General features: G+C 40.2%; 1 protein-coding gene across 1 annotated transcript in view; it reads right to left on the reverse strand.

Moving 5' to 3' along the window:
* LOC149449358 (transmembrane protein 233-like) overlaps positions 1 to 20,019 on the reverse strand; it is a 51,511-nt gene that overhangs the window by 9,929 nt on the left and 21,563 nt on the right. Inside the window, exon 2 of the mRNA XM_089693343.1 lies at positions 9,724 to 9,858. Within this exon, the coding sequence (XP_089549469.1) occupies positions 9,724 to 9,858 (135 nt within the window). The remainder of the gene's footprint in view (positions 1 to 9,723; positions 9,859 to 20,019) is intronic.

Below are 20,019 nucleotides of genomic sequence, written 5' to 3' on the forward strand. Positions count from 1 at the left end.
AGTCGAACTTATGTTCGACTCGAACATCTAGCCCAACCCTATTCAGCAGAGACTGTACGAATTTCATAATGTCGATCCATGTATGGACAGGGAGGTTGTACAAAAGTCAACCTACTGATCAACTTCTGTACAGGCACCCTGTTGGATTTTCCCTACTCAGTCAGCGTTAGAGACTATAGCCTGCAATGTAGATCAATGTAATCTGCTGGCTGGAAGGTCTCCCTTCTGTTGGAATACAATAGCTCAGTAGGGAGAATTCCCCCATCCAGCTCGAATGTTTGGATAGGGGAATCAAGTCAGTTTTTTTGTTCAACCCACTGGTTGAATGAAAAAACTGACTAATCAATGGGCTGCCTTAGTCCCCTGAATACAATTGTCTCTTTTGTCTAATCCAGGGGTCCTCTGACTTTTTAAACAAAGGGCAAGGTCACTGCTCATTTCATTGTTTGGTGATCAGACCTTATTTAGTAGGAGTAAGAAAATATGTCTTATTAACTGGCATCCATTTTATATAATGCCTCCATTTCTAGATGTGTGAAGTTAGTTTTGCTTGTAACTTCTCCCTTGTTTGCTGAGAATAGTTTCATTTCACTGTAAACGGAACTACCTTATATGGTATCCCTCAGATATTTGCCGTTTCTGTTCTTCACGTAACTATATTGATAAGAATGGAATGTTTCATTGGTCATCCTAAGATTAAGCAACGCCTACTGAGTTCTGTATAACAGTTCTTGTCATGCATTCAACTTTCAGAGATTTAACTTGCACACTTTGGTGTCTAGAGCTTTATTTCTCCCAGGTCTGGTGGGGAAAATATTCGAGGACATTTTTTAGGCTGCAGATAGAAATTGATCTTTTCAGTATCAGGAAAAAAAATGCACGTGTGTGGAAGGTCAACAGAAGTTAAAAAAAGGCTGTTGCATCAGTCATTAATGATAGTACAAAATGTCCCAGTGTTGCTGATCAGTGGGAGTAAAAAATGATGCTGCATCAGTGGTTAATAGGTGTAATAAATGCCCTGCGTCGATGATCAGCGGAAGGCGTGAATGTCCCCGTACAGGGCTGGTGCTAGACTATTTTGCGCCCTAGTCAAGACCATCTACTTGTGCCCCTCCTTCCCAAATTTTTTTTAAAAACAGTAGAAAATATTAAATCAACAAAACATGAAACTGCTACATTTTTTTTAATTTGCAAAAATAAGTGCCATAAGATGCCACCAGCACCAATATTACAGACAAAATCAGTGTCATGTACGGACTGTATCTGTGGCTATCAGTGCAGGGTGACAGTTTCAGAGAGTGGAGGATGATGGATCCACACTCTGACAGATCCCAGGCTGGAATTCCCCAGGCAATGGGGGGAGATAAAACGCTGTGACAGCAGGAAGCTTAGCTCACACACACAGAGAACACCTGAACTGAGCAATTCCACACAGTGACAGATCCAGCACAACACATCACCACCAACACCAGCACAGATCAGCAGGCCCAGCAGGCACTAGAAGAGCAGGCCTTTCGATCATGATGATGTCATCACTCACTGACACATTGCACATGTGATGGATGGCCAGCTGGCAGGGTGACACTCACACAAACATGAGACTTCAGAGTCAGATATTACCTTCCTCCGCAGGCACAGCTCCTCCTCCACCGATGAAATGGCTTGTAGCAAGGGACTTAGTCTGAGAGGAATACTGGAAGGAACAGCAGCTCAGCTGTTACACTGGCCCCAGACAGAGAGAGTGCCAGCATGTGCTGTGCCCAGGTGCCCCTAGGTGGCAGTGTGCCCTAAGTGACCGCCTAGTTTGTCTAGTGAAAGCACCGACCCTGTCCCCGTGTCAGTGGTCAGTAGGAGTAATGTTCCTGAAAGCCCTGCAAGTGGCCCTGCAAGCCCTGCAAGTTCAGTCCTGTCTATGGCTACCAGCAGACCGTAACTGCAGATCAGAATTTGGGGACCACTGTTTTAATCACTGGCCAACTTGAAAAGTATACAGCAAATCAGAACATGCCTTTGGTGTCTTCCGTAAATGTAACCAAGCAGCTGATATACCTATTACATAACTTGCCATACTCTGGTAAAATAATCCCAGTTACAGCACAGAAAATGTAAGACCTAATGATCTGTATTACAACATATTATTCATATTCACCACTCTCACAAATTCTTACATATTATTGCAGTCATATAATGTTTTTATTTATGGCTCTGCTCCTGTTTAAGCATGCAGTGTAATCCAATGAGCCTGTATCTAGATCTAGATAGAGGAACATCTATTTTGAGTCCCATAACTTTTACAGGACACGGTGACAGTCGTGATGTCATATTAAAGCGGAACTTCACTCTCTCAATCAACACTGACTATTTTGATTCCTTATGCTGCTAGCATTAGTAAACAGATCGGAAATTATATCATATTTACTTGTTTTACATTTTTTCTTTACATTTCTTTAGTTACTTCCTGGTTTACAGGCAGAGGCAAATGATGTCATACATCCCAGGAGTCTTCAGGAGGGGAAGAGGGTTTTCTCAAATAAACACACGCAGGCCTGCATGCCTGAGCTAAGGGCATATGGATTCCAGGATGTAAATGCCACATGAATCATCTGCCCTTACCCAAGAAGGCTATGACCAGAAGTGCTATGTGTGTTTTTTTTCAAAGTGATTACAAAATAAAATAAAGCAAAGAGACATTAATGGAAGTTTGCTTTGAATATAGAAAATTAATTAAATGTGCTCAGATGTGAATTAAATGTGCTCTGCATTTTGCCCCGCCCACTGGGGCTTGGTCACAGAGGTACCTCTGTGACCAAGCCCCCCGGTGGGTGGGGCTAAATACATCAGAAGGTGTGGCCAGTACGCAGCTGAGGCCATTCCTCAACATTGGACTCCTGGGTTCGGTTGAGCAGCGTCCATCCTTTCATTTGTATCAGGTGAATGGGATGTCCCTTTCTTTAGTATGATTATGTCCCATTCAGGTCTTAGGAAATTAGTGCACAGGTATCTGCAGCCCAAGACTAGACTTTTACCGGTAGGTGGCCGCAGCTGTTGGTTGAGGTAAGTATAGGCTTGTGGGGAGGAGGGTACAAGTAGCAGTATTGAGGAGGATAAGGAGGGGGACTGGGAGATTTTTTTAATGGGTGAACCTACACTTTAATTGTTAACTGAGCTTTATAAAAGAGCTTGATACACAGTTGAAAAACATATAAATAATCTGTTTTGGCTACAAAAAGAATTGTAATTCTCTTTAGAATGATAGTAAAGCTTTTAATTTTATTTTCCTAAAATACCAAACATGTCATACTTACCTGCCTGATCCCCCTCTGGCACTGTTTGCTCTTCCTCCTTGCAGAGTGCCCCCTTAGCAAGCAGCCATCCAGAGACGGCTCTGTGTGTCCATTGACACACAGGACACGGCTCGGCCCCACCCCCGACTCAATGCTCACTGACTGTGATTGACAGCAACAGGAGCCAATGGCTTCTGCTGCTACCTCTCTGTACAATGAGGAGAGAGTCGACAGAGCCACTCACTGCACATCGCTAGATCGAGATTGGGCTCAGGTAGCTTTTAGGGAGGGACAGCACTCTGAAGGTTCTTTATCTTAATGCGATAAGGTAAAAAACCTCCAGGCTTTTGAACCACTTTAACCACTCTCATTTTTCCCAAACTCAATGCTGTGCTGCATAGATAGCTGAATATCATTACCTTTCTATGTTACTGATAAGCAATATAACTTGATCACCTACCTACTCATAAAACTCACAGTGCTCTCTTCCCTCTCTCATTCTGTGTTATTAAAAATGTCTCCCCAAGTGGGTGCATAAGTACAGTCGTCAGGACTCTCCTCTGTGCCTCAGATGTTCTGACACTGGTAATTTGAAACACGTGCTTTGGTGGTGTCCCAAATTGTTTAGATACTGGCATGATGTTGTGGATCTCATTAATCTCACTTTTGTTACATGTATTGAATTAGACTCAATGATTTGCAATGATTTGCAACTTGGGCTTGTTGGAAATACCTACAGTAAGGAATACCATTTACCATAAGTAGCCGTAAGTAGATTATTGTATTTAGCCTGGAAACTTATATCCATGAAATGGCTCTCATTTACCCCTCTGACAGTTGCCCACTGGATTAGGGTAGTTAATGCTACACTCAGTTTAGAGAAGATGACTTACAAAAAAAGGGGTTGTCTGAACAAGTTTGATAAAATGTGGGAGGCTTGGATGTGAACCCCTAGTGTACATAAAGCAGCCTTTCAGTACAATAGACTGTTGCCTTGATGTAGCCAAGCGGCTTTCCTTAGTCTGTGTTCTTTCTGAGGTATTGTCAACCCTTTATTTGGTCACCATTTTATCTCCTCTACTTTTTGAGGACACAGCCACAGCCTAATATTATCTACTGGTTAGGTTTATGTCTTATGCACTCATGCACGGTGATAAATTGTTTACTATGTTTGGGAGTTTTCTCCCTTAATGCTATTCTTTTATTTATTTTTTTCATTTCCTCTTTTCCTGTTTTTTTTTTATAATTGTTTCTGCACTTAAAGACATACACGTGGGAATGTTTTTATACACATCTTGAGGTGTAATGTTTGCACTGTAATAAGTGACACCGATACTTGAAGTTTCAAGTCTTGTGCTATATTGCCTTACTACACCATATGATATTTTGTATGCTTTTTACTCTATGTGAATCCCTTTTTTGTGTGCTGTAAACAAAAATTCAATTTTTAATAAAAATGATCTGATTAAACAATATTAAAAAATGTATTTAACAAATACATAATTGGGTTAGAGGAAACTCTCTTAGCTGATAGATACATTTCTGCCAGAAATGATTCCATTTTACTTCCATTCCTGTCGACATAGCATAAATTGAGAGAAAAACTCTCAAAAAAAAATTTCTGAGAGTCTCAGAAAAACTCTCAGAAAAATTTCCCCCTCTAATCTTGTCCTGGTGACAACTCAGAATTTTTAATTTTCTCTAATTTTTTCCATCCTGCTGACAGCTCTTAACTGGGACGCATATAGAGGGTAAATCTCCCTAATAGGGACACAGGTGGCATTAAACACCTTTCCACACTTTGTACTTTCATAGGCCATCCAGAACTAATAAATAAAAAGTTTAGATAGACTTTAAATATCAGTTTTTAGTGGACTGTCTGTAGTCTGTATTAGTAGAAAATTTTAGAAAACAATTATTTATAAACCTTATATTTAAACATACATAAAAATGAAAAAACATTTCCTTATGTCAATACCAACCAGCTGGATTCTATGACGTGTAGTTGCTATACTGTTTCGTAATTGCTTTTTTTTAATCCAATATTTTTTATTTGAAACGCCAAAGAAAAGAACTGTATAGCAAGCAGTTTAAATTCAGTAAACATCATTATTGATCATCCTAATAGAATGCTAGGCATTTAACATCAGTAATACTAAGGGTCATGACACATAGAAAGAAAATCTTGTTGCTACAGACACTAAGTGCGCTGTTATCTATTTTATCTTAGACAATTTAGTCATCCTATTGTTATGCACATGTGGTATTGCAATGGTTGGACATTGTCCCAACACAGCTAAAGCATAGGCCATTGTGATATTATACATTACGTTTGGTGTGTAGGCTTGTGGAACTAAGGGTATTAGTGGGGATTAACCCCTTGTTTATTTCACTGCAATCGTCTATTTGGCATATGAGTAGGGGGCAGGAGTGTACTGGAGTCAGGGGCGGACTGACAACTCATGGGGCCCCCGGGCAATAGGGGATCATGGGGCCCCTGTGTCCTTGCCCAAACTAAAAAAAGCCTATGAAAAAGGTACCAGGGGCATCTCATGGGGCCCCCTACTGACCACAGGCCCTCGGACAGTGCCCGAGTTTCCAAATGGTCAGTCCGCCCCTGACTGGAGTTTAGCCATTCTGCCCAGGGTTTGTAGAATTTTTGAGGGAACACTCTGTGCTGTTATGTAAGTTTTCCCCTTTCCAAGATGGAAGTGACAAATTTTTTTCCACTGAATAAAGATGGCACGGTAAAAAGAGAGAGAACCATTTTTGCTAAAACAGTTAATCTTGTAACAGGTAGTTTCAAGGATCCAAGAACAATTGATTCAGGACGGATACCCAAAATGGCTATAAGAGGGTCTAATGGTAATAAATATAATATATTCAAAGTTGTAAAAATGGTTTCCCAGTTTATCTGTCTTGTAGAACAGCAAAGAATGGGCTACTTTTAACATTACATTATGTGATTGTATTTGTAATGCATGGCAAAGCTGTAGGTATTGGAAAAATGTATGCTTAGTAAAATAATTCTTCCTCTAAGGCTTGGTGAGTTTTCAGGGTATCTCCCTGGTAAAGCTGGTGTAAAAAGTAAATATTCACTTTTTTCAGTACTGAAAGCAACTTAGCTTTATGAATTCTGGAACATGTATTTCATTTCAGATTGGTGTAAATTGTTTGTGGCCCATATGTTTGATATTAGTCTTTGCAGTAGGCCATAGTTTGCATTAAAGACTGTTGTGAGCCTTTTGAAAATGCCCTGCCTCCAAACGTGATAGACATCATAGACACATAGCATAAGCACACTTAGAATTACACTCTAAACATCATTCTGCTATGCCTCCTGAGTATGGGGATACCATATGTGTGAGACATTTTCACAGCCTAGATGCATAGAAGGGCCCAAAATCCAAGGAGCACCGTCAAGCTTTCAAGGAGCATAAATTGTGCTAATCTAATTTCCTGACTACCTATCGCATTTTTGAAAGCCCTGGAGCACAAGGACAGTGGAAACACCCACAAAATGACCCAATTTTGGAAAGTAAATGCTCCAAGGTATTTTCTAAGAGGTTAGTCTTTTGATAATGTAATTTTTGCCACTTTTTGGAAAATGCAGGAAAGAAAATGAAAATAATTTTTTTTACACAAAGTGGTCAGTTAATAAGATATTTCTAATACACAAGCATACTTATAATTACACATTCTGCTACTCCTCCCAAGTATGGAGATACCACATGTGTGAGACTTTTTCACAGCTTAGCCACACAGAGTGGCCCAAAATCCAAGGAGCAACTTCAGGCTTTCTAGGGTCACCAGTTCAGCTCAGGAGAAGGCAAAGACATCATCAGCAAACAGACAAAGGATTGGTCCATGCAACATTCAGAAACATGGTCAATAAACAGGCCAGGATTAGTGCATGCTGTGGCTGCGATGCTTTTCTTCACAGCTGTGGCAGGAATTATACCCTCTGAATTCCCGCTGATTGTGACCCATTCAAGGGAATAGGGCTGCTTGTACAGGGACCAACGGGTTAAAGCAGATGGCGAAGAGGCAATACAGTGCCTCCTCAATGCCTGTCAAATGCTCTTTGAAGAGCGATCTAAATATGGATGGCTCTTCAGAGAGAACTACATCTGTGAACAAATTCTTATGGTGACACTGTGACTGTTGTGTCAGTGATCAGGTACAGTGTAAGTGGTGTGGCAATGATCAAGGACACTGTAACTAATGTGGCAATGATTGTAAATGCATCTGACTGCATCAAGGCTCAGACATCTGTCCCTATCTGCAGCTAACTGCTCTGTGTGTGGCTACATGTGAATAGCAGTGGCCGCTGATCGCATAACCCAGTCATTTCAGCATCAACAATCTGCAGATTCTTGCCACAGGAATCCGGCTGCCTCACCAACCCAGCCATATGAAAGGGGCCTAACTGTTGTGGCAGGGACACTGCGACTGGTACGGCTAGTCGACACTGAGTGGGTGGTGGTGATTAGGGAGTGGTGACAGTATGTAAAAAAATATATATAATTTTTTTTTTCTTAAAATCTCTATTCTTTTTACAAATTTTTTTACATACTGTCACCAGAGCAAAGCAGTGTCATCATAGTGTACTACTCTTGGAAGGTGACCAGGATTTTTTTTTTACACTGTGATTGCTTGATACAGTGATGATCACTGTAACAGTAATCATTTTAATAGGCATGAAAGGCTTTCATTCACAACACTTGTTTTTTTACTATTGAGATGCTGTAATTGGTCATAGCGATCACATGCTACAGGAGCTTCTGTTATTGGCCCTGTATACCATGTGATCACTGTAACCAATCACAGCATGACAATAGTAGATAATGAATAACCAATGGTTGCCATTCATGACAATTATTTACTTGGTGAGTATGTAATCACTGTGATTGGTCACAGCAATCACATGGTAACTGTGATGATCACAGTGTCCTAGTATCGAACGCTCAGTTAGGCACATGCCTGGGAGGACGTCATCTGACATCCACCTGGGATAGAAAAGTTCCCATCATTTTTACTATAGGTGAAGCAGGAAGTGGTTAATGCAACATGCTGAGGTGACAGCCAACTGCTTGGTTTTGCAGTTGTATTTCAGAAAAAAAAAGCATACAGGAGGCATCAGAATTGCCTCCTAAACTGACAGCAGCTGCTAAGCTGCGCTCTTAAAAGAGATCAGCTCTTAAAAGAGATCAGCTCTTAAAAGCGAATCTCTTTTCATGCTTTTCAGAACTAGTGTGCACCTAGCCTGTAAATGTTTACTCTCACCAGCCACTTTATTAGGTACACCTATTCAACTGCTTGGCAACACAAATTGCTAATCAGCCAATCAGCAACTCAAAATCCCAGTAGATCAGCAGTTTTTGAAATACTCAGACCAGCCTGTCTGGCACCAACAACCATGCCATGTTCACAGTCACTTAAATCCCCTTTCTTCTCCATTCTGGTGCTCGGTTTCAAATTCAGCAACTCACCAGATCTAGATGCCTAAATGCTGCCATGTGATTGGCTGATTAGAAATTTGTGTTTCCAAACAATTGAACAGATGTACCTAATTAAGTCATCGGTGAGTGTCTGTTAAGCTGTATGACTGGATGGGGCATGAGCTGTGTCACTTGTACATAGATAGTTCATTTGATGTGGGCTCATGCACACAACACATATTGAAATTCTTGACATTTAAAATATCATGATGGCAGATGCAGTGTAGTGTGTAATGTTGTAATGTGCTGTGTTGTGCCATGCTGTTGATGTAGCAGTTTGTTGTTGCCTTTATCATTGGTATTTCTTTGGAATAACAGACTTCTTACAAATAGCACCACACATGTTACAATCTGATTGTACAATCTTCTTTAGATTTTAGAATTATGTAATGCATGGTCCTGAATGATTGGATACAGATTAATTGGATGGTTTAGGTAGGTGATCATATTACATAGCTTTGGTAAATTTAAAGTTGATTGCACAAAGATTATATGGTCAGATTGTATTGTGTATGGTGACCCCAATATATACTGTAGTTAATCCATCAGTGTGACTGTACCCTGAAAGATAAATTAAAGCTGAACTGAAATAGAAATTTTAAATTGCTGGTAAATATATTTCAGTAACAAGCCTGCTTCAAGCATATAATTTATTCAAAAGTGACAGTCAGTCAACCGTCTTCAGAATGAAGGGTTTATGAGAGAGAGAACACCCTGCACCTAAGTACACTTTTGTAATTGTTACCACTATCTTTTCATTAAAGTTATTCTATGTTTTAGGCTTTGAGGTCTTAGCAGGCAGCATAGTTTGAAACACATGACTATTCCCACACAGCCGGAATCAGCAAATTCATTTATTTGATCCTCACACCATTAAATATTAGAAAGAAGAAATTGAAAGCCATTTTTTATACAGTTACAATAAAAATAACACATACCGTCGTAAAATGAACAACACAGTACGTTGCGATAACTGCTAGACCAATGATTATTGACGCAATCGCAACATACATGGCATTACGTCCCAACCTCCTCGATCCTTCGATATCTCCATCATTATAGCTGTTTAAGGCCTGCAGTAGTAAAATGTACAAAATTAGTTTATCTTTTTATATCAGAATGTGTTTTTTTTCTTAATAACTAGGATATAATTTTGTCATACTTTTTTCCTGTTAGTACAGAAAAAAAAAATAAAAATAATATTTTAGTGGCACGTAAATTTTTATTAATATTATTACAGAGACTTATATAGCTCCATCAATTTACGCAGCGTTTTACATGTGTGTATATATACATATTTATTTTGTACATTCACATCAGTCCCTAACCATCAAGGGGTGTACAATCTAAGGTCCCTAACTCAGTGGTGTATATACCACAAGGCATTTGCCTAGGGTGGCATTTTTCAGGGGGGCAGCACTGCCCCTTGGAAGAAGGGACGGAAGAAGGGACACTCCAGGCATGGGGACCTGGTGGTTTCCGAGAGATGCTGAGGGTTTCATGACCATGTATGCACAGCCCAACTCTCGTTCCCGGGGATGTCCGGAGATGTGAAGGTGTCTCTCTCACCATGGAGGATGGTGGCTAGCTGGCAGTGGTAGGCTCTCTCGGGTGGGAGGCAGGGGTGTTGTTGGTCAATGTCAGGCTCTCTCTGTGGGGGGTGCCGGTTTTTGTGTTGCCTAGGGCAGCACAACTCCTAAATACACCCGTGCCCTAACTCACATTCATACATACACATACTAATGAATTGCATAACTTTATTTAAAGGATAACACTACTTTCAAACAAAGTAAAGTGGCTATATAGTCAAGGCACAGCGGCTAAATGGTTAGCACTTCCACCAGCAGCACTAGGGTCATTGGTTTGAATCCCAACCATGGCACCACCTGCCTGGAGTTTGCTTGTTGTGCCTGTGTGGGTTTCCTCCAGGTACTCCAGTTTCCTCCCACACCTCAAAGACATGCTGGTAGCTAAATTGTCCCTAGTATGTGTATGTATGAATGTGAGTTAGAGACCTTAGAATGTATGCCCCTTGAGGGTTAGGGACTGATGTGAATATATATATATATACATATATATATACACATGTGAAGTGCTGCATAAATTGATATATATATACACACATGTGAAGTGCTGCATAAATTGATGGTGCTATGTACCTATAATAGTAGGTATCTGTAATAAAATAAAAAATATATTCAGTATATGTATTTCCACATAGTATTTTAATTATTTCTAACCCACACCTATTAATCTGAATGATCCTAAAGTTTGTAAACTAACTTTGTGGAGTTATACTATACTATACTCAGACAAAAAAAATTAACAACCCCCCCCCAAAAGAAAACAAAACAAAAACAAAAACACAACGGACAGACTCGATGGATCACTCGGTCATTTTCTGCTGTCCCTCTTCTAAGTTCCCCACACATTTACTTCCTTGTGAACCATAATCACTATGCCCTGTGAGTAGACCCTGCTGTGTCACACATTTCACAGAGCCTGCCTTCTGAACTACAGAGGTGCTGAGCGGAGGAGCTTCAGGAGGCGGAGTCAGTACAGGAATTACAGTTTGCAGGCAGCAAGGTACTATGGGATTAGTAATCCTTAGAAATGGAATGTAAACAGAGGAAAAGCTGCAGAGCATGTAGGGAGTCCAGGCAGTTGTGGAATGAGATGTCTAGTAGGCAGGTGGAACTCATGACATGAAAGGAAATTTTTCAAGTAAGCTCATAGTGGATTGTCAAAAATAACTATTGTTTGTATTACTATTACAATGCTGATGTTTTATTATGAAAATGTATGCTGTGATCATAGAACTCCTTTAAAGGGCAACTGGAGTTTTGTAGTTTTAACTTATTTTAATAGTTAAAATATTTTGTATATTTTAACTTATGCACCCCCCACCACCATCAAAGATCTATACCCACCCTATACTGCTTATGCTCCTATCCAGGGGCGGACTGACCATTTGGAAACTCGGCACTGCCCGAGGGCCTGAGGTCAGTAGGGGGCCCCATGAGATGCCCCTGGTACTTTTTTCATAGGCTTTTTTGAGTTTGGGCAAGGACACAGGGGCCCCATGATCCCCTATTGCCCGGGGGCCCCATGAGTTGTCAGTCCGCCCCTGCTCCTATCTGCCCATCTGTGCAGAATTTACACAGGATCTCTAAGCTCTGAAAAGCAGGGGGCATGGAGCCAAAGTTACATCAGTGAGGGGAGCTCTCAGAACTGATTGGAGGGAAGAGACACACTCCTTTTCACGCAGCACATAAGAACAGGGATAAGACTTGTCAATCACGACTATACCCTCTCCTGTCACCATTTTTCCCTTGGTGTCAGGAAAACCCATCAGAAGTAACTCATGCAGATAGCAGAGCAATGAGGCAGCAGACAGAAATGACAGTGCTCTGGAATGAGACAAGCACACACTATAGAGGGATATGCTTTCTTCATATTTCATGTCTGAGGTTTACAACCACTTTAAAGGATAGTAAAGAACCACTTTAACAGAATGTAAAGAATCTGTATTTTCTTTATTTTTTTTATAGTCAGAAAGTGCATTTTAATCACGTACTGTATGTATGAAATATTCTCTAAAATATCATAGTCTTGTATCTAGCCAGACGTTTGAACCCAGGCTCCTTTTCACATACTCCAGTGTCTCATTATCAGGGTGTTGTAAAAAGCATACTGTTTACAATATTTCTTTCTGAATGATTTACTAAAGGAGAAGACACTGTGAATGTTCCCTTAGCTTCGTGAACATAGTGAAACTATATTAATCAAAATCATCCAATCAGATGCAAGCAAAAAAAACAGTTTTTTTTTACTTTCTCTTGCACTCCAGACTCTGGGGTGGATCCCGACTTTAAAGTCGGGATCTTTCCCCAGCCTGGACTGGCTGAGTGATGTCAGCTGACAACCCCAATGAGAAAAAAAAAACTTTATTCCTTCAGGTTACTCTCACACACAAAAACACTTGGGTATTTGTACAGGCAGCTGCAGTGCCACTTCTGGAATATGTGGCCTTGCTTCCAGTGAACCTGTGTCTAGACTATGCACACTTATGTATTTTCATATTCAGAAAAGGTGCTTTAAAACAAGCCCTTTTTCACCTTCCTATCTATAGACATCGTGCTGAAATTTTTCCATAAGATTTACAACAGATGCACTAAAATCTTAGTTTTTGTGTAATAATTTCTTTTGCAGCAGAATGCTCTTAAAGTGTTACTAAACCCAGTTCCCTGCATTCACTATATCTGGTCTCCCACAGTACACACAACATGGAAACGCAATTATTTTACTAAATATAAACTGCTAAATACCTTTTCTCATCAGAAGTTAGAGCAGTCTTGTGGCTTCAATCAGTGTTCAGCCAAGCACTATCTAAAGCTTGTAGGTGTTTTCTTTCTGCTCTAGGAAGATGCAAAATCCCTAATCTCAGCAGTATATAGCAGTCTTGTGACTTCTATCAGTGTCCAGCAGAGCATTGGTTAAAGCTTGTAGGAGGAGTTTTATTCTATCCTGATTGTCCAATGAGGCTGCTTAACCCCTGACTCTCTGTCTGGACAGTGCTGATTGGACCTGTGCTGATCACATGCACTCTCCCAAGAAAAAAAAACGCTCTAGCAATACACACCAAACTGAGCATGTGCATCTGGCCCCCAAGGTTCTGTTCTATCAGCAGCTGGATTGGGGACAGTAGAGAAAGAGGAGGATCCCAAAAGACAGGATTAAACATCCTTTTCACACAAGGCAAAGGAATCACCCCTTAGGTTCCACAGTGAGTATAACAAGCATGCTTTACTGCATATATAGACTGATTTTACTGTTGTGGGTTTAGTATCATTTTAAGCTATTGAAAACCAATTGGTGGTCTTATAAGTGATCTTTGATGATCTTTGAGAATGAATCACTTGACATTACAAGCGGCTAGAAAAGTCAGGTATGCTGCAAGAATATGTCAATAATTTCATCTGCATCTTCTGCACACAGCACACTTTAACTGGGCCAAAAGGTTCCATGCCAGGGCCCTTTCTGTGCTGAGTTTTATTCCATGTCTGCAAGGGTTTCCCCTGTGTGCATTGGTCTCTACCCAGATACACAGTTGTAGGTTAATCAGTTTTCTAAGTGTGATGGCCATAGAGCAGGCGTTAGATTGTAAAGTCCACAGGTCAATGATTGATGGGAATCATTCTTGTACTTTGTAAAGCACTGCATAATATCATGATGTTATAAAGATCTAGGTAAATAAAGTAAGTAGGCAAAGAGTTGACTATTGGATACATCAAGGATCTGCCTGGTAGGTGTAGACAATCACAATTCTATCTTTTCCTATACAGTATAAGGCAGCTCAGTTCATATATATATATAGGTATTGGCTGTATATATAGTGAAGAAACTAGTTTAAATACAAAGCAAGAAAAAAAAATAAAATAAAAATATGCATTCAAAATACGTATGTATAAATATATGTAACACCCCGATGATGTGCTAATTCAGATGGATTAAAAGAGTTGCTCTGCTCTTTATGGGATTTTCAACTCCATTGAACATTTTATGAATTATTCATTTTAAATTTATTTATTTTTATTAATTAATAATGATTATTTTTACCAATTAATATCAATTATTTTTTAGATTATTTATTTAATTTATTTTTTTTTATGTATATTAATGAGTTGCACATTTTTATATATTTTTATATTTGGAGAAATTAAGGGTAATTATTTATAAATTGTAGTATTATTTGTTAAAAATTTATTTTATTTATTTATTCAAGGTTCTAATTTAAGGGCGCAGCACCATTATCCTTTTTAATTTGTTACTTTTTGTATATCCAATGAGAATATAGCTAGGAGCTTGCGAACTTACCCTAGAACCTAGATTTATAGTGGCTCATAGGATATTTTTACCTTATGTGCTCTGCTGTTTACCTCTCGAGCCATGCTTGTGTTTTTGTGGACCATGTTGTACGTCTTGAGTCTACCAATAATGTTCTAAGCGAGCATGTAGGCTGCATGTAAGAATGTATTGATTCAGTTTTATGTGACTGTCTGAGCCAATACAGCGTGTTGTATCAGTGAGACTATGGACTATGGATAGCTTGATCACTGACGAAATGCTGGCACAGCCTGTGAGAGCTGGAGATCGATATAAGCATTGGGGGTGTACGGTATAACATATGGACCAGTCATAGTTTCTGGCTGCTAGAAATGAAATAAATGCCTAATTGACTTGTCCAAACTACTGTTCTATTTGTAGCATTTGACATTTAACACTACAGATGGACTGGACAGTTTGTTATACATTCTTGTGTACAATTTTCCACATTGACCTACATCTATCTGTATTAGTTTACATTATGGTTTACGTATATCTTTTGCAGCAATAGATGTAAAAGACACAATGTACATTCTTCAAGTCTTTTTTCCAAGAGAGATGAACTACTATAAATTGGCTACTTTGCTTACTTATTTCAAGGGATATAGAATTCTAATTCTTGAAGTGGGATTATTTGTTTACAGACAATGTCATGTTTTTAAACACTTGCTCTGCAGAGGATTTACCGCCCTTCTTGACCAGGCCATTTTTTGTGATACATCGCTACGTTACTTTAACTGACAATTGTGCGGTCATGCAACACTGCACCCAAATGAAATTTATGTCCTTTTTGTCCTCACAAATTATTTTTCACACAAATAGAGCTTTCTTTTGGTGGTATTTGTGCGTTTTTTATTTTTTGCGCTATAAAAAAAAGGCTGACAATTTTGAGAAAAAAAAACTATATTTTGGACTATTTGCTATCAAACATGTCCAGTAAAAAAAATGTAAAAATCAAATTTCGTAATAAATTTTGGCCAAAATGCATTCTGCGACATGTCTTTGCTAAAAAAAACCCCAATACGTGTAAATTAATTGGTTTACGTGAAAGTTATAGCGTTTACAAATGGCGGGAAAGATACTGGGATTTTTCATTTTTTTTATACTAATAATGGCGGTGATCAGCGACTTATGGTGGCAATCAGCTACTTATGGCGGGACTGCGGGACTGCGGCGGACATTCTGACACTGGGGGGGAACTGACTTGGGGTCACTGACATCCCCAGTGACACCAATACAGTGATCAGTGCAAAAAAAAAAAAACACTGACACTGTATTAATGGAACTGGAGAGGAAGGGGTTAACGTTTTTATTTACTGAAAGGGTTAACTGTGTGAGGGGAGTGTTTTACTAGGGGTCGGGGGTGTGTGCTGCACGGGGGGGGGGGGGGGGGGGGGCAAGCTGATCTGGAGAGATAAACTCTTCTCTCAGCATGTCAGGAGCTGTCAGGAGCTGACAGGGAACTGACAGAAAGCAGAGCTACTGCAGCCCTGCTCTCTGTCAGTGATTTCCGCTAATCGACAGGACACAGCCGATAACGACCGGCTGTGACCTGGCGATTGACATCCACGGCCGTGATCGGTGGGACAGGTAGGGCGGTGGTGCGCCTCGCGCGCGCCCCCTACCTGTTTTGCAAACACACTTTTTAAAACGTGGTTTTGCCCAGCCGTGCCGCCCTGCCGCCGTATTTCTACAGTGGCTGGGCGGCATGTGGTTAATAGCAAAAAGTCAAAAATATTGTTTTTTTTTTCTCAAAATTGGCGGTCTTTTTTTTTATACTGCAAAAAATTTAAAATGCACAGGTAATCAAATACCACCGAAAGAAAGCTCAACTCGTGGGAAAAAAGGATGTAAATCTCATTTGGGTGCACAATTGTCAGTTAAAAAAACAGAGTGCCATAACACAAAACATGGCCTGGTCAGAAAGGGGGGGGGGGGGTAAATCCTCAGGAGGGAAAGTGGTTAAACATGTCCAGTAAAAAAATTAAAAAAATCAAATTTCATCATAAATTTAGGCCAAAATGTATTCTGCTACATGTCTTTGCTAAAAAAAATCCCAATACGTGTACATTTATTGCTTTATGTGAAAGTTACATGGAATTTTTTTTTCTACTAGTAATGGCGGCAATCAGAAACTTATAGCGGGACTGCGGTGGGCATTCTGACACTAGGAGGGAACTGACTAACTGCCACTGACATCCTCAGTGACACTAATACAGTGATCAGTGCTAATAAAAAGCACTGACACTGTACTCATGACACTGAGCAAGAAGGGGTTAACATCTAGGGCAATCAAAGGGTTAACTGTGTGCTGTTTTACTGTGTGCTCTGTGTGTTTTACTGTGTAAGCACGCTGCTTTGTATTGCTCTGCTATGCAAAGCAATACAAAGCAGCATGCTGGAGCTGACAAAGGAGAGATCTGTATTGTTTGCATACAGACCTCTCTCTCGTCCTCAGCGATTGCCGGGTGCTGGCGGGGAATCTCCGGCTGGGACACAGTGATCAACAGCTGAAGGGTAGGGCGTGAGCGCACACTCTACCACGTATATATATATATATATATATATATATGTGATTTTGCGCAGCCCTGTCACCCTGTAGCAGTAGTTCTGCTATAGGACGGTCGGGTTGTGGTTAAATGGTTTGGGGGGGGGGGGAGCTCCTAATGTCCTGTAGTGAGCAGACAACAAACTCTGGGAAATTCATAAAGAGTGTCTAAGATACTCTTTAGAATTCTGATTTGCCTCCGAAAAAAAAATGTTGGTGTGGGTGACAGATTGGTACAACGTACATGATAGTGGAGCATGCCACCCTATACAGACACTCTATCTTCAGTGCAACATCAGGTCCACTCCTGTTATTGGCTACTGGCTATAGAATCTGCCCACTGCTGTCAAATTCCAAGCAAGAGCAGACCTGATAGGGAACTATTGTCTCAACTTCCCCATTAGGCTCAACCCACCGCAGCACCACTGATTGATAGAAGGCTTTTGACTGTGAAGAACAGCATCCTTAATAACCAGCAACAGGGAGACGGTAGCAGTGGCAAATATTCTACTCTGCTACACTGTATACAGGGACAGGCATTCTGCCTGTCTCTGTACATCAAGTTAGAGTAAGTCTTAATGATCTCCAGTTTTGTTATCTGTGAACTGGAGGTAATTCATTTTTATTTTGGTGCATTATTAGTACCACTTTGTAAAAGTAGCACTATTAAAAACTAACTGAATCTGCTGCACGTGACAATAAAGTTACTGGGCGGAAGGGATTTTTTATTCTGGCACAGGCCATTTTATAGGGCCATAGTGCCAGAATATTGTTGGTAGTATCAATGTTGCACTGAAATCTCAAACAATGTTTTAAACTCTTTGAAGAACTACAGAACACCCCTATATGTTATGAGAATTAGGGAGAGGGTGTGCTGCCCTGTAGTTCTAACACATTTCCTGATTGTGGGTAACAATGCTGTTCCTTCATTGATACAGTACAGGGAGTGAGTGAATGAATTAATAAATGAGTAAGGACAGTAAGTGTTGTACTGGTGGGATAACCAGGAAAAATAAAAGGAAACAGCCTTGCAAAAGAGAACTAATTCAGGCACCTCATCTAAGGATGGTGAGCTGCAATATACAGTATTAAAGCGATACTAAAGGTTCTTTTTTTTTTTTAATACCAAACATGTCTATACTTACCTGCTCTGTGCAGTGGTTTTGCACAGAGCAGCCTGGATTCTCCTCTTCTCAGGTCCCCTGACGGTGCTCCTGGCTCCTTCTTTCTGTTGGGTGCCCCCATAGCAAGCAGCTTACAATGGGGGCACCCGAGCAGGCATGTTCCTGAGCCACTGCTCCGTGTGTCCATTCACACATGGAGCTGCGGCTTGGCCTCGCACCTTTTGTGTCCTCATTGGCTGACTGGCTGTGATTGACAGCAGCAGGAGCCAATGGCTCCTGCTTGCTGTCTCAGCCAATGAGGAAGAAGAGACCCGGGACAGCCGAGACTGTCGTGCACATCACTGGTTTGTGATAGGGCTCAGGTAAGTATTGAGCGGGCTGGCGGCACTGATGCAAAACAGAAGGTTTTTTACCTTTAACATAGAATGCATGAAGGTAAAAAACCTTGAACCTTTACAACCACTTTAAGCTGAATAAACTGATTAAACTGCAAGACTGAGAGAAAGAAAAAAAAAGAAAACTAAATCAAACAGGGGCACTGAGGACACTTTTAAAAAGATAATAGCTAGCATCTTGTCTTGTTTTAGGCTAGTTAACATACAGTACTGTATATGCAGGTGCAAGAATGGGTATATAACGCACACATTCCCTCACCCTCAGGCAAAACGTGCTGCTTCCACGCCTCTCCACGCATCTAAAATGCAGTGAATTTTCGAGTACGGGAAACATAATGGTGCAAAAGCAATTGATAAATAGTGCTGGACCATTTGCCTGCATTTCCTGCAGGCACAGAAATCCATTCGAGTGAAAGGGCTGCTGTGCCCCTGCTAATGCGGTTTGCAACAACTGCATATGTGAACCTAGGCTTAGGCAGAGTTTCTACTTTTATAGGGGTGAAATGAAGCATAGTTTAAATTTAATAAACTGCAAGCAGAATAGATCTCAATGTTAAATACCATTTATGTGGGGAGAAGAAGTAATTCTAGAAGTTGGAAGTCAAGTGAAAACTGTAAAGATAACAGAACAAGACTAAAGGGTGTATTAAAAAAAACACAGCATAGCAGTTCACCCAGTGAGAATCATGCACATTTGCTCTATGTGAGTGGGGCAAAAAACTAACATTACTAGGCTCTTTCCTATGCTGGGCAAATGTTTTTAATTGATTTAAAATGCAAAATGCTGCACTTGGCCACTAGATGGTGCTAAGTATAATTTCCCATTTGTCCAGCACAGGATATAGCCCAATAATATTTGTTTTTTGCCCCATTTGCACAGAATGAATGTACATACACTTTCACTGGGCAAACTGCAATGCACATTTTTAAAAATACATTCCTATGTAGTCTATCATTTTTAATACACATTTTTGCCTAAATATAAACCCATGGTTGGACCTCAAACCAGGTTGGACTTCACACTAATCTTTCTTTTATCTCCAATACATGGGTGATGGGGGATTAGTAATATACAGAAAGAGGATTACATAATTTGTGTTTTCAGTTCAGCTGACAGGAAATCGCATGGGCACTGCATTTCTGGCCAGATTACCAGGTATTTTCTATAAATGACATTAGCCTGAAATACTAAACTGCTGCAGTCACCACATATAAGGACTGATCAGTTGCAATATATTACATTTTTGTTCTTGGGTTTAGATATCCTTTAAAGGATTAATA

This window comes from Staurois parvus, unplaced genomic scaffold (genome assembly GCF_062004578.1).
Source record: "Staurois parvus isolate SC_StPar_1 unplaced genomic scaffold, SC_StPar_1.0 ptg000626l, whole genome shotgun sequence".
NCBI classification, from domain to species: domain Eukaryota; kingdom Metazoa; phylum Chordata; class Amphibia; order Anura; family Ranidae; genus Staurois; species Staurois parvus.